Source organism: Eublepharis macularius, chromosome 12 (assembly GCF_028583425.1).
Source record: "Eublepharis macularius isolate TG4126 chromosome 12, MPM_Emac_v1.0, whole genome shotgun sequence".
Lineage (NCBI taxonomy): Eukaryota > Metazoa > Chordata > Lepidosauria > Squamata > Eublepharidae > Eublepharis > Eublepharis macularius.
In genome coordinates, this window is record NC_072801.1 from 77,244,697 (window position 1) to 77,272,595 (window position 27,899).

The 27,899-nt window shown below is 47.2% G+C and overlaps 1 protein-coding gene across 1 annotated transcript; it reads left to right on the plus strand.

The window, feature by feature from the left end:
* On the plus strand, window positions 1-27,193 carry CPNE6 (copine 6). The gene is made up of 17 exons (XM_054993153.1): window positions 1-68; window positions 10,288-10,448; window positions 10,540-10,728; window positions 13,419-13,493; window positions 14,250-14,324; window positions 15,744-15,827; window positions 16,979-17,068; window positions 18,072-18,170; window positions 19,591-19,677; window positions 22,897-22,956; window positions 23,080-23,213; window positions 23,328-23,382; window positions 23,477-23,528; window positions 24,489-24,622; window positions 25,016-25,249; window positions 26,409-26,582; window positions 27,023-27,193. The coding sequence occupies exons 2-16, from the start codon at window positions 10,296-10,298 to the stop codon at window positions 26,529-26,531; spliced, it is 1,644 nt and encodes a 547-aa protein (XP_054849128.1). The 5' UTR covers window positions 1-68; window positions 10,288-10,295; the 3' UTR covers window positions 26,532-26,582; window positions 27,023-27,193.
* Window positions 27,194-27,899: the final 706 nt, after the last annotated feature.

Here is a 27,899-nt window from a genome sequence, read left to right on the forward strand (position 1 = left end):
GCGGCCAAGGGCGGCGAGGCGAGGCGAGGCAGGCAGAGCCTTCCGGGCGGCGCTCCTTCGACACCCAGGTAGGCGCCGGCCCCGAGCCCGAGCCCGAACCTGAGGCGCCGCGGGGGGACCGCGATCCTGGGCGAGGCCCCCGCGGCGCTCCTTCCCTCTGCGGGCCGGGCGACCCTCCCGCGCCCTTGCCCCGGCAGGGGGGTGTTCGGCGCCTCTCGGCGTGAGTCCCCGTCGCCGCCTGGCCAGTTGCGAATCCCGACGCTGCGCGGCCCGACCTCTGCATTCCCCAGCGCGCGGGAGCACGCCTGAGCAGGTCTACTCGGAGTAAGCCCCAGGTTATTCCTAAGCGTCCTTAGGGTGGCAGCCCGCGTGCGGTGCCAGGGGCCGGGAGCGTGTGGGTGGCCTGCGGCTTGGCACGCCGGTTTGTGTAGCGCTGCTGCCCGGGTTGCGTCTTGCCGGGCTCGCTGCTCCTTGGCCTCTGCGTTGCCCCCGGCCGGACCGGCCCTACGATCCGGTGCGTCCGTCTCCCGGGCGCTTGCCTGCGGACTGCGTCCCCCGGACCGGTGCCAGCGGGGATTGCAACTGGGCGCGGGCGAAGCCGGCTCCGTTGGGTCGCGTTGCCCCTGTCCTGTGCCCCGAGCGCCCCGGACCTTTGCCCACTTCCGCCGACTGCCTGGGTCGCCCCGTCCCAGCCCTCCCACCGCCCTCCTCCAGCACCTCGTTGCGCTTACTTTGGGTGCGGGCCGGGCAGAAAAAGAAAACAGGGCTTCGCGTGGCGCAGAACCGATTTAGGAAAGTCACACCCTTCAAAATGGGCTTTCGGAAAGGCTGGAGAGAGGCGCCTCGGCGCCTAATAGCCACCAGCGCAGCGTGGAGCCTCCAGGTACAGAGGCAGTCTATCGTTGATCAAGATGGAGAGCGGTGCGAGTCTGCCTGTAGCAGTGGAAAAAAGCAAGAGCCCAGTAGCACCTATAAGACTCACACAATTAGTGGCAGGGTAGGAGCTTTCGTGAGCCACAGCACTAATTTTGTGAGTCTTATAGGTGCTACTGGACTCTTGCTCTTTTGCAGTCTATCTTTGGGATGCAGATCCTGGAGATAAACGACACGGAAGGGTCGCCACCTTCATGGGCTGCTGGCATTTCAACAGCCAGGGAGATTCGTGCCATCCTACAAAGTATTCGTTACTTACTGTATTTATCGCATATTCCCTGTGTTGTGCATTATGTAATGGGGGGGGGGGTCTTCCCTGAGTTTTCTATTGCCTTAGATCGCTCTCCTATTGCGTTTCATTGACCACATTTAAATCCCACCCGAGGAGCTCAGGTCATAGATGGGCTGGCGGGCCCAAGTTCCCTTTCATGTATACTGCCTTTGATGTATAGTGTTGCCCCAGAAGGTTGGGCCAGAACCAGAACCAACGGGTTGAAATCAAATCAAAAGAGTTTTCGGCTGAACATGAGGAAGAACCTCCTGACAGTGAGAGCGGTCCCTCGGTGGAACAGGCTTCCTCGGGAGGTGGTGGGCTCTCCTTCTTTGGAGGTTTTTAAGCAGAGGCTAGATGGCCGTCTGACAGCAATGCTAGTTCTGTGAACCCGGGCAGATCGTGAGAGGAAGGGCAGGAAGGGCTACATCAGTGCGTAGTACTCATGACGCCTTTTTACACACTCAGGGTAATGCTGATCACCATTTTGGGGCCAGGAAGCAATTTTCCCCAGGCCAGTTTGGCCAGGGATCCTGGAGGCGTTTTGCCACCTTCTGGGCATGGAGCAGGGGTCAGTGAGGGTGTGGGGTAGTTGTGAATTTCCTGCATTGTACAAGGGGTTGGACTAGATGACCCTGGAGATCCCTTCCATTCTATGATTCTACTGCCCCAGAACAGGGAGGCTCCATTTTGTTACTACAGCGAATAGCTGCGGAGAGTTTCCCTAATCCATTTTCTAGCCTTCCAGCACCCCAGCGAGATGAGTTCTGCCCTGAAATTAACGGGAATGGGTGCGCCAGTTAATTTTGCTGAGCAGGATTCCCGGTTGCCCCTGTCTTCTGGACCTCTCTGGAATGTGTTTTTCTGTGTACTACCGAAACAGATGAGTCTTTCTATACCAAGCATATATGTATGTTGTGTTCTTCCGTAGTTCGTAGTGTATTTGTGCCCTTCCTTGAAGCATTTCTGCACCTCGTCATTTCCCATTTCTCACAGGCATGTTGCCATCAGCCATCCCATTTATTGTGGGTGCTGGGTCACCTCTCGTTGTTGGCTTAAGCATTCCCAAGGAGCATTGGGCAGGTGTTTCCATATCTGCACATGTTGTGCCCTTCGTGTAACTAACACTCTATGCTGCATGCTCTTGATGTGTCTCCATAGTTAAGCCTCCGGGCTGTGTTTTCCCTTTTTTCTTGTGTGCGTGTGTTATATATTCAGCAAGCAACCCTACTGTTTGACTCTTGAACGATAACACATTTAAAAGTAAGCAAAATGATAGTTTTTAAGGGGAGCAGATTTTGTGGCAGCTTGTGTAAGCTTTGGGGTTTCACAGAGCTCTATGTCAAGAAGTTCACCAAAAAAGTTAAACATTCCAAGATCACTGTGGAATGAATTGCCACCTGCCATAGCGACGGCCGCTCTTTTCCACAGCTTTTTGAATGGCGTAGACAAATTAATGGAGGGTAGGTATAAGAAGAGTCCTGTGGCACTTTCAAAAATGAACACATTTGTTTTGTGGACTTGAGCCCATGTTGTCAGAGGACCGGTTTCTTCTTTCCTTTTTGCTGCAGTAGACTAATATGGCCACCTCTGGGAATTAGGAGGATAGCTACATCAGTGGCTAATAGCTCTGATCATGAAATGGAGCCTTGCAATCAGGGGGAATATATCTGTGAGTGCCAGAGCGCATGGCCATCTCCCTTGTGCCCCGCTTACGAGCTTCCAGCATCTGGTTGGCTGTCGTTCAAATCAGATTGCTCGACTGGTCCAACAAAGCAATTACCATTCTTGCAAATTCTGCCTGCTAAAGAATCCTGTGAGCGTCAATGGCTTGCGTTCTTATACAATAAACTAAACTGGTTCAATACAAGGTTAAAAAAAAGGTCACGTACCTATTGTTTCTTGGTTATGTGGTGATTCGAGGTTCCCTTCCCCTTCCCCCCTGGGGATGAATTTTGTATGAGCCAAGTTTTCTTTCTCTGTGATGTGTTTGCCTTTTTTCTGGATAAGCTGACAAAATTCCCTTGATTGTGTTAAGTGAGTAGGGAATGCCTCAAGCTACAAGTGACGAATGACACTTGAACGGCAAGTGAACAGACTCACGTGTATTCCTCCCTGTTCACTTGCGCTCCACTTGCACTCCACTACGTGGTCGAGTGGAGCGCAAGTGAATGGCAAGTGGACAGGGAGGAATACACGTGAGTCTGTTCACTTGCCATTCAAGTGTCAGTCGTCACTTGTAGCTTGGCCCTCTGAGGAAACGGTTCCGGTTTCATTGGCAGGGAACCGCATTCCTTTCAAAGGCAGGAGCAACATTTCAAGCCGCTTGGAAGAGCTAGGGCGGTTTAGATGGAAGTTTGCTGTATTTCTCAGTGCGCCAAATTGCACAGATCCACCGAAGCCCCATACGAACAACCTCCATATGAGCACTCCTCATGCAGAGACAAAACAGAAGAGTCTGCTTGCTGTGTCTCTGCAGGATTCTCTGGACTGGCTTGCCTCCTTCTAATCAGCTTCTACTGCAGGGATGGGGGCAAGCTATTCCCATGCAGTCCCAGTGGCCAACTTACATCCTAACTGTGATCTCTTATTAAAAGGCTTTCTTTTGGAGAGGTTTGTTTGGCCTCTGTTGGATCTCCAACCTTCTCTAGAAGGGCAGCCTCACCCTTTGGGACATTAAGCACCTGGCTCAGGTTCTGTAAAGTTTGCAAGGCTCTCAGATTGTTGTCCATCGGCTTCTGTACGGGCGTGGTTCTCAATTTCTGGGCAAAGAAGGTGGTTGCATTTAACTGGGCTGTCGGGTGATTTTGGTTTGGTTGGATTTGCTGCTGTTTTATTCTTTCATTGCTGTTAGGAGCCTTCCTGAAGACTGAGAGGGAGGGACAGTTAAAACACTAATTTTCATCTGATACTGACATACAGTGGAATCCCCTTCCAGAACAGCGACTCATGCAGAAGCACAACATAGCATTCCATAGCATTCTCTGCACACAACGATACCGCACACTCACATCCCTGAATAGTTTCACACAGAGGCATCAAAAGAGCAGATTCTTAGATAAAACACGTTGCAGGGGTGGACTTGGTGATTTTGAGGCAGTGGGGAAAAGTCCGGGAAGGGACCCCAGAGCCTGCTGCCACCACCATCCTGCCAGGGACAAGCAAGGGGCAGTCGCCTCCTCTCCCCCATGCAAGGTAAGAGGGAGTGGCTGCCCTTACCCAGCTGCTGAGTCTTGAATGGGGTGGGCATAAGTGGGCACCACTGCCAGGATCCTACGCTCCTTTCCCCCCTTTTTGGGAGCAGTGGAGCCATTTGCTTGCTTGCTTGCTTGTTTAAAGTCCACCTTTCTCCCTGAGAACCAAGGCGGATTACACAGAGCAAGTGAAATACTTTATGACCAACAGCTAGGACATTCACTGAGCAAAATGCAAAAACGAACAACCATTAGGACATTCGGTGAGCAGGCGCAATAGGGAAGGATAGCGGAAAGTTTGGAAGAAGCATAAAGCCGAGGAGTGAGATGAAATCTTTCTGGAACAAAGCATAACTAGTTAACATGGCATGTTTAGCAGTGTGGAAACTCCCTAGGAGGAGCGTACCTACAACAGCAGACAATACCCAACGGAGTAGCAAATAGTCCCTGTTCCGGCGAATGCATCTCTCTGAGCTATTTCTTATGACGCAGTTCTGTAATCTGGGTAGAAAGCCCTCCCAAATAATTCAGTTTTGCATAATTTGCAGAAAGTCAAAAGCGTGGGAGCTTTCCTGATCTCCGCAGGCAGGCCATGGGTGGTCGCCCCCTCAGCTCAGGGCTGGAGCAGCCGCCCTGGTGGTCCCTTGGCTAAGACCTCCCCTTTACTTGGGTAGCACTCAGTTGATAGCTGTGTTAAGTGGTTGCTCAGCTTTTGATATCTGAGGACAGGATAGATCTATTGTATTGCAGAGCCGGGTCCAAAGAGCAGCCTGTCTTGTGGTATAGTCCTTGCATGGGTCTGAACCACCTCTGAATGCACACCAGAGAGCTCTTACACAAATGTGCCCCACCATGTGAAATATTGGCATGCTTGGAAAAGGTTTGTTTAGGCAATTGCGGGGGAGCAGTTTGAGGTTTTGATTTTCTTTTGTGTGGATCAGCTGCTGCTTTGTGGGTCCCAGAAAGTGCTGTGGTATGGACAAAAGTTTCTAGCCTCAAACTGAGCAGTGATCTCTTCCTAAAATCTACCCCTTGGCATGCTGATGCACCCGTTTCTGTGCCCCCTGATGCTTGCCACCTGCTCCGAAAGATACCTACAGGCACAAATGCTTTTGCTGAGCTCATCTGCATAAATTCAGAGTTCCTTCCTGGATCCGTTCCAGTGGGGTGAGCGTCGTCTCACAAGACCTCATCCCGGAATAAATGCTGCTAATCTTTAAGTTGCCACTGCTTTGTTTTCCTGGATCTGTCCAGGTAGACCTTCATCCTGTAACCAATGGAGATCAGTCAGATATTTACTGTTTTAAAATGTCGATATGCTTGCCTTTTTCCTGACACCGTCAGGACCCAAAATGAGTAACACGAACACGCAAGAAATAATCTCCTTTAAAATCAATAAAATTGCAAAAAGTGAAGACCAGCTAGGAACCCAGATATGCAGCCTTCTGTATGTCCCATAAGCCCCCCTTCTCAGTAGAAAAGAGCAAGAGTCCAGTAGCACCTATAAAACTAACAAAATTTGTAGCAGGGTATGAGCTTTCAGGAGTCACAGTTCGCTCATGAAAGCTCATACCTGCCACAAATTTTCACAGGAGTTAGCCATGTTAGTCCATAGTTGCAAAATAGTAAAAAGTCCAGTCGCACCTTTAAGACTGACCAATTTTATTGTAGCACAAGCTTTTGAGAACCACAGCTGTCTTCTGTGGTTCTCTTCATGCATCTGACGAAGAGAGCTGTGGTTCTCAAAAGCTTATGCTGCAATAAAGTTGGTTAGTCTTAGAGGTGCTACTGGACTCTTGCTCTTTTCTACTGCTACAGACAGACTAACACAGCTACCCATCTTGATCTACCCCCCTTCTCAGTTTGCAGAAAGAAATAGCTGCCTTCCATTCCTCTTCCAGGAAGTTGTTGTGGGGCCGCAGCCAGAAAAGCTCAAGTCTGGGCAGGGAGAAGGGAAAAAGCAGGAAAGTAGCTATGGCTGCAGTCCGGCCATTCTGCTTGCACCCTGAGGCAAAGCTCTACCCTACTGCCTCCAAACTCGGAAGCTCTATTTTGCTATCACGGCTAACAGCTCTGGACAAACTTCTTTCCCAGCAGGCCTCTTGGAATTCGCAAGAGCATGTTTCTTTTCCACACGTCTGTGGATCTGAAAACGATCACACGGGCAAACTCAAGGATGCCAGCAGAAATTATTTCGGGTGTGTGTGTGTGTGTGTGTGTGTGTCTGACTTCTGATTCGTTGGAGTCTATACCAGTACATTAAGATTCTGTGGGGATCTATCGTTATCGTTATCGTTATCGTTATCGTTATCGTTATCGTTATCGTTATCGTTATCGTTATCGTTATCGTTATTTATTTATTTGTACTCTGCCTTTCGCGCTGAGACTCAAGGAGGATTACATAGTGTGAGATCAGTAAAACCAGTATCAAGGACATTTCCATACAGTGTCAAGGACATTTGTAAACAATGCCATAGGATAAATAAATACAAGTTTACAAAGACATAGCATGAGCAAGGATCCAATACAGAGTTGAAAAATTGCTGAAACAGAAACATAATCAATTCTAGGACTGACATTCGATAACATGAAGCTCAGGTAATATATAGGAATATTAAAAGCAACAAATATGTAAAGCAACATAGTGGTGAAGTCTATGGTCCCTAATTCATTAGCAAAGCATCTGAGATCCCCTCCCTACAATATAGCCCTCCTATCTGAGTAAAAAACCTTTTTGAAAAATTCCATTTTGCATCGTTTGTGGGAAGCCAGGAGAGTGGGGGCTCTCCTGACCTCCTCAGGCAGGCCGTTCCACAGGGTAGGGGCCACCACAGAGAAAGCCCATGTACGGGCTGCTCTTGATTTTGTCCATGTGCAAGGTGGCACCTGCAGGAGACCCTGTTCAGATGAGCGAAGCTGCTGTGGAGGGGCAGGGCACCTGGCTCCTGGCGAAGCTGCCATGCAGGAGCACAGCACTTCACTTACCTGGCTCCTAGCAGTCCTTATGCTGGTACAATTAGGATTCGATGGGGTGAAAGCACCCCCTGTGGATACCCATGGGCAGACACATGAACCCCAGAGGTTTGTCACCTGTTCCGAGAATGAGCAGAAGCGTTTTTTGCTGGGGGCGTCTGCAGAGGTGCAAATGAAGCAGAACAAACATGAGACTGGCTTTCTTGGCGAGGTCCTCGCTCGGGAGCAGAGCAGCCGCTTGGTGGACAGAAGACCCCAGGCCCGATTTGATATCTCCAGTGAAAGGATCTCAGGCAACAGTTGTTAGTGTTAGAGCGAGTGTTAAACTACGCTGCGGAATTAAACGCCGAGCTGGTCAGAGAGGCAAAAGCTTTATTTGAGGAAGTTACATACTTGAAGGAAAGGGGGAGAGATAGATCCTAGCTATCTGACTACATCTTGCAGAGATGGAGAAGAAGTGTGGCAGGAGAGAGAAGAAGCAGGATATTGCCCTGTTTAGCCCAATAGGAGACAAGACAAGGAAATGACCCCCAGGAAACAAGAGAGGTGCTACTCTCACTGTCCTAACTAAGTGATCCTTGCTGCCCCCTGCATGGTAGGCTCTTCTTACTTCTTGCTGCTGCAGTACACCAGACATTGTTATTTCTAACAGTTAGATGAGACTTTTCCTTGCTCAAGACCTGGGAAAGTGGCTACCAGTTGGAGGAGACAAGACGGGGCTGGCTGGCCTGAGCAAACCAGCATGTGAGAGAGTCACTGTAAAAACCACAAAGAAAAGAAACTATGCCGTGATTAGCTTACTAAGAAATATATACAAAGAAATATTGTAGAGACTATTACGACAATATAGATCCAGAAGAGTTAGCCATGTTAGTCTGTAGTAGCAAAATAGTAAAGAGTCCAGTGACATCTTTAAGACTAACTAATCTTATTGTAGCATAAGCTTTCAAGAACCACAGCTCTCTTTGTCAGATGCATCGTCAGAGAACCAACTTTATTGTGGCATAAGTTTTCGAGAACCACAGCTCTCTTTGTCAGATGCATTGATGCATCTGACGAAGAGAGCTGTGGCTCTTGAAAGCTTATGCTATAATAAAGTCAATTAGTCTTAAAGGTGCCACTAGACTCTTTACTATTACAACAATATATTAATTGCCCGTTGTGGTTACAACTGAATTTACAATTGGAATACTCATACCCTTAAAAATTATTTTGTGCATATCTTTGTGCTTTTGATGAATGTATGGACATTTGAATTTGCTTTTGGTATTCATACTGTATTGCATACATTTCGTTGGATTACTGTGAGGCACGGTCACTTTAATGGACGGGCACTAGCACTTCATATTGCTAAGAAAATTGTTTACAAACGCTTGGCACTTTAGAACCGAATTGCTCTTTGTACAGATTGTATTTTGAGCAACGTCCCCCCATGGGTCAGTAATGACTCGGTGCTTGCACAGGGGACTACCGTTACCTTTTACCTATAATATTGAAAAGATTAATTGCCTGCTCTCTCGTCGGACAGTTTGCCCTTAAACTTTATCATTCTTTATGTTCTATGATGAGCTAATATATTGTTGTAATAGACTCTAAAATATTTCTTTGTATGTATTTCTTAGTAAGCTAATCACGGTGTAGTTTCTTCTCTCTCTGATCTGGGGACAAGCACCTTTCTCTGTTCATCCGTGGGTGCCCTGGCTGGAAAACATGTTTACAGCATCTCTTCTGACAACCCACTCACGCTACTAGCACCGGGTTTCCTCTCTCTGCCTCCGTCTCTGGAGAGCTTCCTCCTCCCGACCCTTTCCTTCTGCCTGAGCATCCAGGATTTGACCTGACTCAGGTCCCGGAGGGAGCCAAACCAGCCATCCAGGCCGCAGTGTAATAAATCAGGCAGGCAAGGCTGACTCAGCGCCAGTTGGGCCCAACATCTCCCGTGCCAGGTTGGATGTGTCAATAGCTTCCTTCCCAACTTCTGCAACTAGAGCTGGGAAGGAGAGTGAGGCGTCTCCTCGCCTGGGAACAGGTGGAGGGATATTTAAAGAAGAGAGTGCCTCTGAGCAGGCACAGAGTGCTTTCCCTCACCGCTGATGTCTGTGCCAGGCCAGTACATTTGGAATTAGAGGGGCTTCCCTTTCAGAACCCTTTTGATTTTTTTTTAGCTTCTGTGCTCCCAACTGAGCACTCGGGGGTCCGATCTCCTTTCTGTCACCGACTCTTATTCAGCTCTGGTCCTCCTGAAAGGGCTTCGGAGGATGTGCAAAGTGTATTTCTCTACAGAGAATCTTCCTCAGTTCCAAGAACTATGAGAGGGAGGGGAGCACCCATTTCTTTAGAAATGAAGCTCAGCAATTCTCGCACGAGGTGGCCTTGCGCGCTCAGTTCTTCTTCCCAGCAACTCTCTCTTCTTCCCCCTTTCCTCATGGCCATGTGTGCCACGACTGGTCAACTGGCTTTGAAACGATGGCTGCTCACAGCATTGGGGATCCGCTGCTCAGTTTTATTCTACCGGCATGTGAGAAGCTTTTCTCCATGCCGGATTCCAAGATGACCAGAACTGCTTGGCATGGATTGGACTTCCCTTTCTAAGCCTGTGGGTAAGAGCAACATAACTGAGACCTACATCAAAGATGCAAGACAGCGAGCTTTTAATGTCGAGTTCGTTCGCCCTAGCCAGCGTAGACAAGTGTTTATTATTATTTATTATTATTATTGAGCTTGTGCTCAAGTAGACTGGTTCCTGTTCCGCATACACTCCTTATAATCTTTTTCCAGCCACCCAAACCAGCTTTTCTTCTCCGCATCCCGTCCATTTTCTCCCTGTCCCTTTTTCCCTCTTCTTCGTGTCTGCCTGGCCGTGGATCTTTTTCTTTCTCCCGTGACCTCTGACTTCTGACTCTTGCCCTTCTGCAGGCGACACCATGTCCGAGGGGATCGACTCCCAGCCAGTGGCCCTGGGGGCTTCCCGCGTGGAGCTCCGTGTGTCCTGCTGGAGCCTTTCTCTGCGTGAGGAGGCCCTCAAGCCAGACCCCTGTGTGATGGTCCAGTTGTTCAGCGATGGGCAGTGGAGCGAGGTACGGGCTCTGCTCCCCACACCTGGCTGGGAGGGATCCAGTCTTGCTCCTTAGCATCCTAACCATCTGGCCTGTGTCTGTGTCTCCCCAGGTGGGGCGCTCGGAGGTCCTTCGGGGCTCCCAAAATCCCGTCTTCGCCCATGTCTTTGCTCTGGACTATTTCTTTGAGGAGATGCAGACCCTGAGGTTTGAAGTGTTTGATGCCATTGATGACAGCCCCGAGGATGGGGGGTCTGAATTGGGGACCCTTTTAGGGGCAATCGAATGCACTTTGGGGCAGGTAAGTCTGACGCTTCTGCTGCTCAAAATATGTGAGTCTTCTCTGCTTACTCAGATGGGCTTGTAGCACCTTTAAGACTAAACGACTTTATTGTCGCATAAGCTTTCGAGAATCACAGCTTTCTTCGTCAGATGCATCTAACGATGCATCTGACAAAGAGAGCTGTGGTTCTCGAAAGCGGATGATGCATCTGACGAAGAGAGCTGTGGTTTTCGAAAGCTGACAATGTATCTGACTAAGAGAGCTGTGGTTCTCGAAAGCTTGTGCCACAAGAAAGTTGGTTAGTCTTAAAGGTGCTACTGGACTCTTTACTATTTTGCAACTACAGACTAACATGGCTAACTCCTCTGGATCAGATGGGCTTACGCAGGTGTGGGATGACAGTAATATTACTATTATTATTAATTATTATTATTTATAGTCTGTCTTTCTCACTGAGATCCAAAGCCTATTACACAGTACAAGTGGAAATATCATGGACTGCTTTGCTGGTTCAGACCCCAAAGCCTGTCTGCCCATCCATCCACCTTGTTTTTATCCCACCCTTTTTAAAAAAAATATTTTTAATTTTTTTATTTAGGAGTTCTATATAATAAAAGGACAATACATGAAACAAACAGTTACACAAGACCTAGCCAAACAAAAATAACAAAACACAAACAGAACAAAGAAGGAACACAGAAGAAAATAAAGAAAAACTATATAAACTAAAAGAAGGCTTCTGTAACAAATACTGGTACCATTTTCAAAATTTCTCTTACTCTAATTAAAGATAAAAGCTTTCTTGTTTCTAATGTCCAAGTTCCTTCGTCCAGAAATCCAGAAACCCTCAATTCATTATTGTCTGTTTCATGCAAAACATCTGTTAAGGGTTTCCATTCATCAGCAAACGAACGTATTGTCTTCTTTCTAATCAGTGAAGGAAGTTTTGCCATCTTTGCAAATCCCAACACTTTTATCAATCAATCTTCCATTACAGGCACTGTTGAATTCTTCCAGTTTTGCGCATGTGAGAGTCTTGCTGCCGTAGTCATATATATTTTTAGCCCAACTTTTGGGGCCTCAGAACGGCATATGCGCCCTCCTCTTTGTTTTATCCATGGAGTTTGAGTAGTCCATCGCTCAGTAAGCTTCATGGCTGGGGGTGGGGGAGGGGAGCCTGGGACTCCCTGGTTTAAGTCGAGCACACTAACCACTAGGCTATACTGGCATGCCAAAGGTTCATCTTGCCACAAGAAACTTGCTTGTGTGGCACTCCTACACAAGCCATACGCTGTTGTTGTGTAGATGGAAACTGTCTCTTCCTAAGAATGCTAAGCGGCTCGGTCGCCAGCAAAAATGAGACTTTTTCACAATGGATTTGCCTGAAGGGGGGATTAAAAAGAGAGAGAGAGAGAGAGAGAGAGAGAGAGAGAGAGAGAGAGGTGCTCCAGGAACTAGCCAGCCAACCAAAGAACAACCCTTCCTGGAGTACACAATCAAGAATTGTATTAACAAATTCATATGTATGTAAAGTGCAAAAGTGCTCAGTTTCAACAATAAATATAATAAATATATATAATCTCATCAGTATAAATGTATATAACAATATACAATAGGTCAACTTTTCTTAATCACAATATCCAACTGGTGGGAGAGAATACGGTGTACAGAGTCAATCCAATTTCTTTACATAAATATAATTTCAAAAAGCATTCATTCATTTAAAATGCCCACTAGCGTTCGAACTGAGTCCATTCGATAGTAGTCAAGGAAATCCTCTATTCCTATCCAATTGTCTGCAGAGATCTGCAAAGACACCTCACTCAGAAAGCCACGCCTACAGGTTTGGCCGGCATATGTTGTCCAATCCCATTTTGTCCACTCACTTCTTCATAGGCATTTTTACAGCAATTGCAACAATCAACAATACACCACCGTGTTGGCCATCACAGGACGGTCTGATGGGGGATATGCAAACAGAATGCTTCCCATCATTACTGTCTCTCTGGGGAAATGGTATTATCTGGAAAAGACACCCCCCCACACACACCCAGTGTCATGGCACCACAACTTCCCTCCGACTTCTGGGCCTTGGACAGAGCTCACATGTTGTCAGGTCAACATAGAACCTGCCACAGGTAGGAATGTGGCTTGCCTCGACTTTCAGGCGCATATTTGCAGGGAACCAAACTGATGATTAGGGCTTCACTGATCTGTGGTGTATCAGTGAGGAATAGTGTTTCTTTGCTTTTCTTTTTAAATTATGGTGGAGAATCCTGTACTGTATTCTGCACTGCTGTCTTTACATGTCTATGGGTGTGCAAAGATAATTTTCGGGGGTGGGGGGGATAATCCTTCCTTCCCTAAACCTACCTACCTACCTGCCTGCCCGCCCGCCCGCCCGCCCGCCTTTCTTTCTTTCTTTCTTTCTTTCTTTCTTTCTTTCTTTCTTTCTTTCTTTCTTTCTTTCTTTCTTTCTTTCTTTCTTTCTTTCTTTCTTTCTTTCTTTCTTTCTTCCTTCCTTCCTTCCTTCCTTCCTTCCTTCCTTCCTTCCTTCCTTCCTTCCTTCCTTCCTTTCTTTCTTTCTTTCTCCCTCCCTCCCTCCCTCCCTCCCTCCCTCCCTCCCTTCCTTCCTTCCTTCCTTCTCCTGGTCTATGACTAATTCTGTCTTTTCTCTTGTCCCTGTGGCTCCACCACCAACTCCACAGATTGTCTCCCACACAAAGGTCACCAAAGAGCTGGCGCTGGCAGACGGAGAGCCCGTGGAGAACTCGACCATCACGGTACCAAGAATTCCCTTGGGGTGGGAGGTGCAGAATGGAGAATGGTGAAGCCTCTTCAGAGGCAGGGCAGGCCAAGGAGGAAACCAAGGGCAGGCCTGTAGAAAAGAGGGAAAGGACAATCTGCCCACTTATTGCACGCATATGCTATGAACTTGGAGTTGTATTTACCTGTCCACTTTCTTCTTTATTGCACACTTATGCTATAAACCTGGGATCATATTTATCTATCTACATTCTTTCTTTGTTGCACACATATGCTATGAACTTGGAGTTGTATTTACCTGTCCACTTTCTTCTTTATTGCACACTTATGCTATAAACCTGGGATCATATTTATCTATCTACATTCTTTCTTTATTGCACACATATGCTATGAACTTGGAGTTGTATTTACCTATCCACTTTCTTCTTTATTGCACACTTATGCTATGAACCTGGGGTCATATTTATCTTACATTATTTTTTTATTGCACACACATGCTATAAACCTGGGATCATATTTATCTATCTACATTCTTTCTTTATTGCACACATATGCTATGAACTTGGAGTTGTATTTACCTGTCCACTTTCTTCTTTATTGCACACTTATGCTATGAACCTGGGGTAACATTTATCTATCCACTTTCTTTATTGCACATGTATGCTATGAACCTGGGGTTGTATTTATCTATCCTCTTTCTTTCTTTATTGCACACATGTGATATGAACCTGGGGATGTATTTATCTATCCACTTGGGCTGTTTCTCTTGCCAGATTGAAGCTGAGGAAGTCTCCAGAACCAACGAGTTTGTGCAGCTCGAATTTCACGGCCAGGAACTGGATGACAAGGTAGGCACCGATAGGAACGCTGGTTTGGCAGACGTTGTTGAGATTCTTGTTGAGGGGAAAAAATGGTAGAATCTGAAAGCTTGCAACATATTTTGAAGTTTATTCATTTGGATCAGGGAAAGATATTCTTTCTCCATTTTGATGTTTCTAAATGAGATCTGATCAGATCTAAATGAGAGCCAGGACTCAGTCCTCAAGCTGTGAATCTCGTTGGCTGTGCCCAAGTGTGGGGAGTGTGTAAGCAGGAAGAATAAAGAAAGAGGAGGCAACAGCGGGTTTCTGAAGAAAGAACAGAGAACAGCCTGTCACTGTAGGAAAGCAAAGGGCATTGGGGTAAATCATGGAATCTTTTGATACAAGAACTCTCTAGGGAGGGGGAGAGACCAAATACTTCCTAACAATTAGTTTTACTAGCCTGAGTGATACCGGGGGAAATCAGTATAAAAAGGCAAGAACATTAGTTACAATCCTGTCGAGAGTAACCATTTAAAATCAAATACCTAATTGAAGATACTGTGTGTTTTCCCGTAGACAACGTTAACGGCGCGGGGGGTGGGTGTATGAAGAGGCGGAACTAGCAGCTGTTGACGAAAGACAGGGCAACTGGAATTCCAGGGAGGGGGGAGGAAAGCACATAATATTTTACGTGATTTTGAAGATGTTCCTAGTGCATCAGTGTCGGTGTGGGAAATGGGTACAAAGTTGGAGTGGTATGCTTAGGGTTGCCAGCTCCAAATTGGGAAATTCCTGGAGATCTGGGGGGTGAAACCTGGAGAAACCTGGAGAAAGTGGGGTTTGGGGAGGGAAAAGACCTTGGCATGGCATAATTCCATAGCAGCTACCCCCCCAAAGTAGCCATTTTCTCCAGGTGAACTGATCTCTGGGGCTTGGAGACCAGTTGTAATTCTGGGAGATCTCCAGCCACTACCTGGAGGCTGGCAACCCTAGATATGCTACTCCATTCTTGTAGACCTGAGTTTCTCGGGGGTTTGATGGTGAAGCTGGGCCATTGCGGCAATGTTATTACAATTTTGCCTAGGGCTTTTTTTCAGCTGGAACACGGTGGGACGGAATTCCGGCACCTCTTGAAAACGGTCACATGGCCGGTGGCCCCGCCCCCTGATCTCCAGACAGAGGGGAGTTTAGATTGCCCTCTGCGCTGCCAAGCAGTGTCTGTGATCTTGTGTTGCAAAAGAGAAGGATGCCTTCTCCTTGCTTCTGCCGCATCCTGCCTTTCTGCCATCTGTTCAGGTGTTTAATGTTTCCGAGTCTGAACAATGCCAGAGTCTCTGAAAGAGAGCTATTTTCTGGGGTACTCTTTCCCCCATTGCTGTTTCCCCTATTGGAGCACAGGCAGTTTGCTTGCTTCTGGGCCTCTGCAGTATTACGAGGCTTGAACCGATTCCTCATTCCGCGTAGGATTTCTTCAGCAAGTCCGACCCATTCCTGGAGATTTACAAGGTCAACAGCAACGATATAGAGCAGCTGGTTTGGAGAACAGAGGTAAGGAGGTGGTTTTGGCTTGCTGGACAGGTTTAGTGGACCGGACGAAGCGGGAGTCCCTGGGTAGGAGGAGGCGCTTGGTGCTTGATGGAGGTGAACTAAAGCAAAGGGGGCAGAAGGACCAGGAGTAGCAGTGGCGTGGTGGTGGTGGGGATCTTAGAATATTTTGGCTGCCAGGTGATTGATCAAGCTGGCTTTTCACTGGATAATATTTTTTAGAAGATGGAGAGGCAGCTTCTCTGGAGCTCTGCTCGAAACAGTTCACAAAGCATCAACACAAAAAGAAGCACATTAATTAAATGACTGTACTTAAATAACTGCAGGCATTGCAAACCAACAAAGGAGCCTTGGACGGCTGTTTCTTTCCCCATCCAATCTGTCGGAGAGAGGAGGGAGCTGGCACTGAGCTCGTTTCCATCCAAGGCCTTTTCTTCAGCGGCCTTGGGGCAGAGACTGCAAACTTCCAAGGGGCTCAACCAGGAGGGGAGTGTTGAAATATTTTAAAACAGGTGCAGGGATGGAGGAGGTTAGAAGACGAGTCTGAATGGAGGTGGATTTTATTTTTATTTTATTCAATTTATATTCCATTCTCCTCGTAAGCAGGAGCAGAGCGGAACACCGGTGGTAATAAACGGCTTTTTTTCAGGGGGAACGCGGGGGAACGGAGTTCCGGCACCTCTTGAAAATGGTCACATGGTCGGTGGCCCCACCCCCTGATCTCCAGACAGAGGGGAGTTTAGATTGCCCTCCGCGCCAGGCGGCGCGGAGGGCAATCTGAACTCCCCTCTGTCTGGAGATCAGGGGGTGAGGCCACCAGCCATGTGACCACTTTCTCTGAGGGCAGCCCACTGAGTTCCACCACCTCTTTCCCCAGAAAAAAAGCCCTGGTAATAAATACAATAAAAACAGATAGCGTACGTTAGATTAAAAACATAACAGTCAGTAGAATAAAATCTGTATCGAGCAGTCACACGCCTATTGCACATCCACAAAACATGAAGGCAAATCTGTGGGGCAGGGTGGCCAGCTGCCAGATGACACCAATCTGTGGATGGTGATGGGGATCCCATAGCAAGGGGAGGGACTTTGGCACCTGGATAAGTTCCGTGGCTGATGTTTTGCACGTCTTTTCCCTTCCCATGTTGTGCCAGGTGGTGAAGAACAACCTGAGTCCCCATTGGGAGCCTTTCCGTGTCTCCCTGCAGTCTTTGTGCAGCTGTGACCCAGACAAGAACATCAGGGTGAGCTTCTCCCCAGCGGCTGTGCCTCTGGGGTAACCTTGCAGGTAGAAGATGCAGAGAGAAGAGAATCGGGGTTTGGAGCATATTGGGCTGGGGGCTGATATCCGAGACCTGAGTCTCCTAGCTCCTCTGTTTAAGAGGAGGCAGCCAAGGCGGCAGGATGCCCAAGCGAGATCTGGCACCCGGCAGCAGAAGTGCCTTTTCTCTGAAGGTGCATTGTGGACCATTGGAAAACGGCTGCAGTACAGAGCAGTGCCCTAGCACAGGGTCTGGGAGATGGCTGTGATCCAGAGAGCCCTTGGCTTAAATCTCACCTCTGCTCTGAATTCTCAAGGGGACTTTAGACAATCGTTGACTCGCTTGGCTGCAATCCCCTGTCCGCGCTGTGGGAATCAGCATATTGACCTACCTTACAAGATGGTGGTTGTAACGATTGCTAAGATAATCTGCATGGAGTGCCTTAAATATTCTAAAATAGTAAAGAATCCAGTAGCACCTTTAAGACTAACCAACTTTATTATAGTATATGCTTTCGAGAACCACAGCTCTCTTCATCAGATGCATCACCAGCTTTCGAGAGCCACAGCTGTCTTTGTCAGATGCATCAATGCATCTGCCGAAGACAGCTGTGGTTCTCGAAAGCTTATGTTACAATAAAGTTGATTAGTCTTAAAGGTGCTACTGGACTCTTTACTATTTTGCAACTACAGACTAATGCGGCTAACTCCTCTGGATCTTAAGTATTCTAAGGTGCATTCTAAATCATAAGAATCATTGTTGGTTAAATAAGACTGAGCCTGCCACCCCCCCCCCAAAAAAAACCAAATTCCATTGGTATTGTGGAAGGTCCCTATAAGACATACATATGTTGATTTGTGCCTGTGGCTCTTTATTGTTAGGAGGCAATTAGCCTGGTTTCGGGAGGCTGTAGGTGTAGACCCAGCCAGGGCCCCTTTTTCCAGCCCCCCCCCCCCGTTCCTCATTTTCACTTTCTCCTTTCCAGTGTGTCATTTATGATCATGACTCCAGTGGAAAGCACGACTACATTGGCGAGTTCAGCACCACTTTTCACGAAATGCTACAGGCTTCCTCAGGAGAAGAGGTAATTGTGGAAAGACGGGATGCCCCAGGAGGGGAGGGGGCACTATTTCCAGAAGGAAAAAGAGAGGAAAGGCAGGGGTACTATAAAACCCGAGCTCCCAATGGATCCTTCAGCGCTAATAAGAGTACGGATTCCTCCTAGCACTGAAATGGCAGACATCCACACCAGCCAATTCTGTGTTGGCCTGGCTGTCAGTCTTTCCAACCGCCATGCTTCAGGCAAGCTGCCTGCCTCTTTTTGGTGGATCCATGCAGTTGTCACTATATGAACTGTTAAAAGATGAAACTTCTTTTTTTAAAGTTGCTGTGAGCATTGCAGCAGGATAACCTTATCTGGCGCTGGCCAATCAGTGCTATGCATCTCTGGATTCTGGATAAACAACAGTTAGATAAAATGAAGGGGGAGGGAGCCCCTTAAGTTGTCCTGAGTTTTCTCCAAGAACGGGATAAAAAGAGATGTTCCACTTTACACCTGAAAACTCCCTGTTATTTTTTTTCAGAAATTGACTGTGCAGGGGGGAAATGGTATGTTTTGAAGGGAGCCACGGTGTTTGCAAATCAGCCTTGGCCGTTTCCAGACTACTCACCTTCATCTGGAATGCTGCGGAACGTCGCGAAAAAACCGCGGAAGATTGCGTCTTCTTGTGCGAGTTTTGCGCAATGTCGTGCAAAACTCGCGCGAGAAGATGCTATCTTCCATGGTTTCTTCGCGACGTTCCGCAGCATTCCAGATGAAGGTGAGTAGTGTGGAAACGGCCCTTATCCCCATGTCTGTACATTTCACTGAGAATAGGAGAAATAGAAGGCAACCTTTTTGAATTTAGGCCAGTTGGTTAAGTTAAGATGGAGGGTATTGGAAATAGAAGGCAACCTTTTTGAATTTAGGCCAATTGGTTAAGATAAGATGGAGGGTATTGGAAATAGAAGGCAACCTTTTTGAATTTAGGCCAATTGGTTAAGATAAGATGGAGGGTATTGGAAATAGAAGGCAACCTTTTTGAATTTAGGCCAATTGGTTAAGATAAGATGGAGGGTATTGGAAATAGAAGGCAACCTTTTTGAATTTAGGCCAGTTGGTTAAGTTAAGATGGAGGGTATTGGAAATAGAAGGCAACCTTTTTGAATGTAGGCCAGTTGGTTAAGTTAAGATGGAGGGTATTGGAAATAGAAGGCAACCTTTTTGAATTTAGGCCAGTTGGTTAAGTTAAGATGGAGGGTATTGGAAATAGAAGGCAACCTTTTTGAATTTAGGCCAGTTGGTTAAGTTAAGATGGAGGGTATTGGAAATAGAAGGCAACCTTTTTGAATTTAGGCCAACTGGTTAAGTTAAGATGGAGGGTATTGAAACCAGCACTTCCGTTTTCAAGCCTTTCTTTTCTTCTTAGTTTTATCCATAAACCCAGTTCTATTTTGTTTGGCAGGTGAAATGGGACTGCATCAACCACAAATATCTGGAGAAGAAGAAACATTACAAGAACTCGGGGTACATTGTCCTCACTCAGTGCAAGGTGAGCTGTGGTGAGGGCGAGTCTTACCAGCTGGTATGACTCACGCTAACATTCTGGCTGCAGCACTCTGTACCGACTGTAGCTTCCGGACAGCCTTCAAAGGCAGCCCCACACAGAGTGCATTGCAGTAGTCTAATCTACATTTTACCAGGGCATACACCACAGTGGCAACAAATTATTATTATTTTTTTAAATAAATTTTATTGGATGAGGTGATATAAAACAGTTGGTTAATACATACAACTTATCCAAATTAAACCTTTCTAAATATATAACCCCACCCCTCCTCTCCCCCTTTTCTCTATTGACTTCCAAAAACACTCGAACCCCCCGTTTATTCATAGAAATTATTATTTCACGGTAATACAATTATGTTACCCATGGTAGAGATCTTATATATATTCCCTTCGTTAAAATCTTAATAAAATTTAAAATCCCTCCAAAGACCACAATTGTCCTTTAACATTGCATTTCTTTTCCAAATATTTCTTAAATTTCTTCCAGTCTTCCAAAAAAATGTCTGGATCTTGCTCTTTCAGATTTCTAGTTAATTTGTCCATTTCGGCCATGTACAACAGCTTCCTTGTCCATTCTTCAATATTCGGTACTTCTTTTTTCCAATATTGAGCATATAAAATTCTTGCTGCTACTATCATATAATACAACAATATCTTATCACAACAAATTATTATTTTAACATTGTTTCTGTTGTAGTCAGCCATCTTGGGTCCTGGCTGTGTCTGGAGAAAGGGGGGGGTATATCAATATATTCTAAATATATAATTCTCCAGGAAGCTGATTTCTAGAGGGAAAAGGTGCAGCTGGAGAGTTAACTCCGCCTTCTCAGGTGCCACAGACCTGATTGAAATCTCCTCTTGCCCTGCTGCTACTTGGAGAAGTTTAACAATATGGGAGGCATGATAGCAGATCATCTGTGTCTTCTCTGGCCTTTATCTTTAGTCCAGATAATGCTAAACATATAAAGTTACCTTATACCAAGTTGGACCATTGGTCCACCTTGCTCAGTGTTGCCAATTTGACTAGCAGTGGCCTTCCAGGGTCTTGGGAAGCGTAACGCCTTCTCCAAAGCCTCTTACCTGAGGTCCTTGGCTTTGATGATGCCAGAAATTGAACCAGAGACCTTCCAATGCACAAAGAAAATGTTCCGCTGCTGAACATCAACCCCTACATGGAAGAACAGACCATCGCCCTCAATGTTCTTAGACTGGCAAACATTTAATTAGCAGCAAAAAATGCCTTGCTTTGTACTGCTGGATGGAGTGCACCAGCAATTATGGAATTGCCTTTTAAGTCTCCGTTCCCTAAAATGGTAATTTCTTGAATGTGAATTACAAATTGCTAATGATTTTTTTTTTAATTGCTAACTGATGGAGTAATGGTGTAGAACAAGCGATTGCATCATCCTGCAGGGCTTGTTTGGGGGAAAAAAAGAATGTGGGTAGAGAGAAGCAAGGGGGAGAGAGAACTAGACACAGGTTTATTGGACAAATGAAGGAATGAACGGGAAGAACGGGCCAGGCGAGTCGGTTTTACCTTCTGGCTTTAAACTGAGTCTCCGTTGGTTGGGATTCTTTTTTTTTTATATATATTAAATTTTTATTGCAGTTAAACCATTACAACATACAAACGTACACATATAAACCGAAACATTAACCAGTACAAGACTATTTTGATACAGGAGGGAGTTAAGCACATACAGTTAAAAGCTATGTAGTTCAACAAAACTTATAAGCTATAATGTAAAGCTTCTAGAGAGAGTAATTGTTTGAAGTATTTTTGATCTAGGCTGGATATTATTTTTATCAACATATTCAAAAAATGGAAGCCATTTTTCCATGAACTTGGAATCTGCAGGAAACTGTTCAGCTATGTAAAGGTCATTATGGGTTTTTTCCATTATGAAGTGATTCCATACTTTTTCAAGCCATGAATCTACTGAGGGTGCATGATCTTTCTTCCAGACCAACGCTATCTCATTTTTTGCTACTACGAAAAGAGTTGCAATCAATTCTTTTCTAATCATAGGTATTGCTAAGTCTTCCCACTGATCTAAAAAAATGATTTTGGGGTCCAAAGGGACTTCATATCCTGTAATTGTTCTGATTGATTCAATCACTTTCTCCCAATAACTTTTTATAAAAGGGCAGCCCCACCAACAATGGGCAAACGTGCCCGTCTCTCCACAGTTTTTCCAGCATTTTGGGGAAGCTGATGGATATATATAGGATAGTCTCTTAGGCGTAAGATACCACCTGTGAATGATCTTAAATGTCTGCAGCTTAGTTAGGGTAACATTTGATCTAAATATAGCTGAAGTCCAAATCTTATTCCATGTCTCAAGAGATTGATCTACATTGCAATCTTTGGCCCAGCTGGATTGACAAAGGGTTGGGATTCTTGATGGCTACTCTGACCCAGGCATCTGTTTGGTGAAAAGCCTTTTTGGACATTGCACAGGCGTTTAGAAGAGTACCCAGTTCTGTGTAATAGCAGATGTGCTGATCAGAACTGTTGGACCCTTTTACTGTGCGAGAACCAAAAAACTCTCTCCGAACCCTGCAGCCTGCATTAAAGGAGAACCATAGTTCAGGGGTACAGCACCTGTCTTCCACATGCAATCGTCCAGATTAAATCCTTTTTCTGCAGTCAAGACGGCCATATTGTTGTGCAGTAAGGTTGCCAACCGGCAAGGGGAAAATCTCCTGTCTTTTTAATAGCGTGTTAATATGTGGAAATGGGCGGTTGCAAGGCATGAAGCTAAATAACATCACCTGGGCGTTGCAACAGATCACTCTGATAATAAAGGGACAGCTAGAAGCATTTAAAAATTGCCCCCTCTAGTTGAGAAGGCTCTTAAAATATACAACCCCCAGCAACTACCCAAATTCTGTAACCTACAGGGGTGGCCATGGAATGCAGGGCCAATTCCAGACGGTCCTCTGCAATCCGAAACGTCGCGCGTTGTCGTGCATCGTCGTGCGGAAAACGTGAAATATCGTGTTTTCTCGCGCGAGTTTTGCGCGACCTCTCGCAAAACTCACACGAGAAAACGCAATATTTCGCGTTTTCCGCGCGACGATGTGCAACGACGCGCGACGTTTCGGATTGCAGAGGGCCGTCTGGAATCGGCCCAGGTGACACATTCCTTTATAAAGTAAGAAAAGAATCTGAAAGTGGATGTCCTTTTTCCTTTTGCAGATAGAGAAAGTCCACACATTCCTGGATTACATTATGGGAGGCCTGCAGATCTCCTTCACAGTAAGAAAATTCGGGAGGACTAAGGTAGCCTGTCCCCCCCAAAAGGGGATTTAGAGGAGAGATATGCTGGGAGGGAATTGAGAAAGCCAGCCCCGTTTATCCTTTGCATGTTTGTCTAACCAGGTGGCCATCGACTTTACGGCATCCAACGGGGACCCACGTAGTGAGCACTCCCTTCACTTCATCAACCCGAAGGAACCCAATGAGTACTTGAAGACCTTGTCTTCGGTGGGCGAGATCTGCCAGGATTATGATAGGTAGCCGCACTAGAACCCTTTCCTTGTTCAGTCCAAGGCGGGTCACACGCATCACGTACACACACAACCGGTAATGTGAGCCGGCTTCACCATGACCTAGTTTTTCTCTTTCAGTGACAAGCGCTTCCCAGCCTTTGGTTTTGGGGCACGGATTCCTCCAGACTTTGAGGTAAGCCCTGTGGATTTCTGAGATCAGATTAAAAAGGACTAATCTCTGCACTCTGGCATGCGTTTTAATTCAAGATCCTTTAATCCTTTTATAGGTGTCTCATGATTTCGCTATCAACTTTGATCCAGAGAATCCGGAATGTGAAAGTAGGAATTTCAGATCTATATAGGACTTCTCAATAGCAGAGCGATCCTTTCCCTGATTCTAAACAAGTGGACAACATTTGGGGGAGGGGACTGGATGGAGAGAGACCGACGCCCAAAGACATTCATGAGTCAAGACTTGTTTTACGCAGTTTTGTGCAGACGGGAAGTATTGATTAAGAGGAATTGTCAGGAAAGCGACAGATCTTGAAATCAGTTTCTCCCCCATCCAGTTTACACTATTTAAGAATCATCTTGCGGAACTGTAAATAGAAGGCAAGCACCAGCATGATATCATGGATCTGGGAGACCCAGGTTCATGTCTCCACTTAGAGATAAACTACACGAGACATCGGACACGTGTCGTGTTCCCGTAAGTTTACCTGGGAAGTGTAGTTGGGCCCCACCCCTGAGCTCCCAGAGGAAAACCCGAGCAGAACGGAGACACTCTTGCAAAAATCCACTCCGCTCGGGTTTTCCTCTGGGAGCTCGGGGGCAAGACCCAGGTAAACTTCCCAGGTAAACTTGCGGGACCCTGACACACGTTCGGCATCTCGTGTAGTTTAGCTCTTAGCCATGAAACTTGCTGCGCTAGTCAATCTCTCCCAGATGTAATTGACCTGACAAGGCTCTTGTGAGGATAAAATGGAACCATGTACAGGGATGTGAGTTCTTTGGGGGAATGAGCAAGATAAAAACACACAAGATAAACAGAGTGCCCGCTAATGCATTCTCCCATCAGCTCTACCTCTTGTCCATCAGAGAATGATAAAGTTTTAGAATGGGCATTCTTTAAATGTCCCAGAGTTATATCATGGTTGCAGTTCAACATTCCCATTATGTTATCTTTGTGAGCAGTGGAGAATGTCACATTGGATTCCCTCCTGCTATGAAGACACAAGAATCCTAAATCTACCTTATCCTGAGTTCAGACTCAGGGGTGTTTCCATCTTCTCCCCACAGGGCTCACCGGTGTGATCGAGGCCTACAAGCGATGCTTACCCCAGATACAGCTCTATGGACCGACCAACGTCGCCCCCATCATCAACAAAGTGGCTGCTCCTGCAGCCGAGGAAGAGAAAACAGGGTTGCCCACGGTATGGCAGGACAAAATGGTGGGAACTTGGGAGGAACTCTGGGGTACCAGCTGTAGACCCCAAATGCATGGGATAAAGGGAACAGATCAGAGGTAGAGAGTGGCCCAGAGTGTCCTTTTATCCCCTTTCCTGCTGTAGCATAGTGATTAAGTGGTTGGGCTATGAATCTGCACTCTGCTGGTTCGAATCCCACTACTGCCATGAGCTCAGCAGGTGGCCTTCGGTAAGCCACCACTCTCAACCCCAGCTCCCCAACTATATTGTGGGGATAATAATAACACTGATTTTGTTCACCGCTCTCAGTGGGGCACTAGTCTGTCTAGAACAGCTGTTATTAATATCATTAACATTATTATTATCATTATCTTTCCCACTGACCCTTCTGCCCCACAGAAGTACCGTGTGTTGCTGATCCTCACAGACGGCGTGGTGAGCGACATGCCTGAGGCGTGCGATGCTGTCGTCCGAGCCTCCCGGCTGCCACTCTCCATCATCATTGTGGGCATTGGGAACGCAGACTTTTCGGACATGCGAGAGCTCAATGGCGACCGCGGGATGCTGGAGTCAGAGGAAGGCCGAGCTGTCCGTGACATTGTCCAGTTCGTTCCTGTCCGTGAATTCAAGAAGGTGAGTAGATGCTTCCTCAGGGCATGCTGAGAGCCACTGTGGGCCCCTGGAAAAAAATTCCTCTCTGGGCCCTCCCACATCCATTTAAAGAGAACAGACAAATCAGCGTGCATACACAGGGGTAGGAAGGAAGGCGGAAGGGAACCATCATGGAAGGAAAAGCCTCTGGGAATCCTCAGTTGCTCACTTTAACCTTTCGCTTAACTAGAACTGAGGTCAGAACATCAAAACCAAAACTGTTTCATTTGGCTTCCTAGCCATAGCCAGTAGCCACCAGCCATCAAAGGCCATTAAACTAGCACTTTTACTCTGCAAAATATACTGAATCTCCAAAGAGCATGCTTGCGGAGTATCTCTCTTCATCCATCTCGACATACGGCATTGCCTCTGTCCCCTGCCTGAACACAACCAAGGTGCCTTACCCTGAGTCAGACCCTTGGTCTATTGTCTCCTCTGCATGGCTGCGAATCTCCAGGGCAGAGTCCCTTGTTGCTACAGCCTGATCTGGAGATACCAGGGGTAGAACCTGGGACCTTCTGCATGCCAAGCGAATGCTCTTACGCCGAGCTTTAGCCCCTGTCCCTCTTCCCCTCTCTGAACCTTCCAGCCACCCTGTTGGGTGCTCAAATGAAGACAAGAGGGGAAGGAATCAAATGTATACAACCTCTTGAACGTGCCTTCCTTGCAGAAACTTTCCTGGGGACGGGGGGGGGGGGCATCAGGGCTGGCGTTAGCAGTCTGTATACAGTTATGAGGGCCCCAGGAGCCCCCACAGGCAGACACCTGCCTCTAGGCCCCCCACTGAGTCTTGATTTACACTGTGGGGGTGCTGCTCCGTGGCTTCCCTGCAGGGGACTCTGGGGCAATCTCCCGTTCCTGGCTGGGGGGTGCTCCCTGGGGGAAAGAATGTAACACAGTGCTGCAAGCCCTGTCACTTCCAGCAGGACAGGAGGAAGCCTGAAGGATTCTCCAATAGTATTCCACTCCCCTCTCCAGGGGCAGGAGCCTGTATGGACACCTCCACCCTTAGCAGGGGGACTGGGCATCGGGCGTTGCATCCCCCAGGGCCCCCGAACCAGGGATTGGTCCTGAGGGGCACGGATGGCCATTTGCCCCCTCTACCTTCCATACTCCAGCACACCCCTTTCTTCTCTCCCAGGCTCCTCCCAACGCTCTGGCCAAATACGTTCTGGCCGAGGTCCCAAAGCAAGTGGTGGAGTACTACGGAAGCAAAGGCATCTCACCTGGGACGCAGAGGTCCTCTTCCCCGCAGCCCCAGTGAGGCCCACGTGCCCCCCTCTCCCTACGGGCCTGGCCTCTCCAGCACCTGAATGTGAGTGTTGAGACTGGGAGCAAGTGGGCAGCGCAGAGATGGAAGGGAAGGTCAGGTGGGGTCTTGATCGGTCAAGGATGGGGGTGGAGCCGGTGAGATATGGTACGGGCAAGACCAGTTAGAGCCAGTCTCGTTCCATTTCGACTGGTGAGGCTCAGGGCCAAGCTACAAGTGATGAATGACACTTGAATGGCAAGTGCATTTCTCCCTGTTCACTTGCCCTCCACTTGCGCTCCACTCAATCCACTTGCTGTTCAAGTGTCATTCGTTACTTATAGCTTGGCCCTCAGATTCAGGTTGCTGCTCAGCCACGAAGCTCACAGGGTGGCCTTGGGATGTGGTGGTGGGAGCCGTGGTTTGAGCAAACAGATCACTCACAAAAGTGAGTCAAGCTGCAGACTGTACAATCAGGTCTTTTCCTTCTCTCTCTCTCTGCTCAGGTGCCTGTCTTCTCTTTCCCCTCACCTCTGCCTGTCTTCCGGCCCTCAGTCCCTTAGGAAACACCCCCTCCACCTCTTCTGGTGGGGAAGAAAGAAAGAGAGCACTTCTGCCTCTGCTCCGGGCCTACACCCATGACTCAGGATGGCAGCTGGAACCGTTCCCCACCCAGATGTTGCCAGCTGTTCCCCCTCTTCCCTCCTTCACGGATTTCCCCCCCTCTCAGATAGCCTGCAATGGTGAATTCTCTTTCCTTTAATAAATCACCTCTCTTGAACACAACTTTTCTCCTGCCTGAGTCCTTGTTTGTCCGTCTGAAATATCTCTCAATGTCAGGAATTGGAGACAATGAATATCTGCTTTGGTCAAAGGGTCATAGTGTTGTTTTTCAAAGAATAACTTTCAGGACTAAGCCCTAGGGACAGAGTTCTAGCAAGAGAAGTCCTGAAAAGCAAACGAATGATTTTGAGTATGTACAAAGTGCTGTAACTGCCCTCTGAGGTCCTCAGATGAGACAGTGGCTTCCAGGGAGGCGGGAGCTCTCATGTGTGCAGTTGTAGCTGCACCTTGAATATCTGCCTATGTGACAGATGTTCAACAGGGACAGCCTTCCCATGCACGGAGGCCCAGAACCGGGACTGCTTTGCCTGTTGAATATCCTCCCATAACATAGCTGTTAAAGTACAGCAGCCCTGCCATAAAAGCATACTGGCTCCCTACCCCTTTAAAAATTAAACACTGAGATAGGTTCCCACATCTACTGATGCCCCGGCTTCCTACCTGCCAGAAGGAATTTATGGCTGCTTTTTTTTTTTTTGCTTCCTCCCTGGGGATCTGGGATGGAAAGTGCATTAAAAGATGATAATGTCTTTGTGCTTA

Excerpts from the sequence above, each read along its gene's own strand:
- CPNE6 (XM_054993153.1), top strand. The coding sequence starts at position 10,296 with ATGTCCGAGGGGATCGACTCCCAGCCAGTGGCCCTGGGGGCTTCCCGC. Across the intron at positions 15,828-16,978 it reads AGCTGGTTTGGAGAACAGAG|GTGGTGAAGAACAACCTGAG; the intron begins GTAAGGAGGTGG and ends ATGTTGTGCCAG. Across the intron at positions 19,678-22,896 it reads TTGTCCTCACTCAGTGCAAG|ATAGAGAAAGTCCACACATT; the intron begins GTGAGCTGTGGT and ends TTCCTTTTGCAG.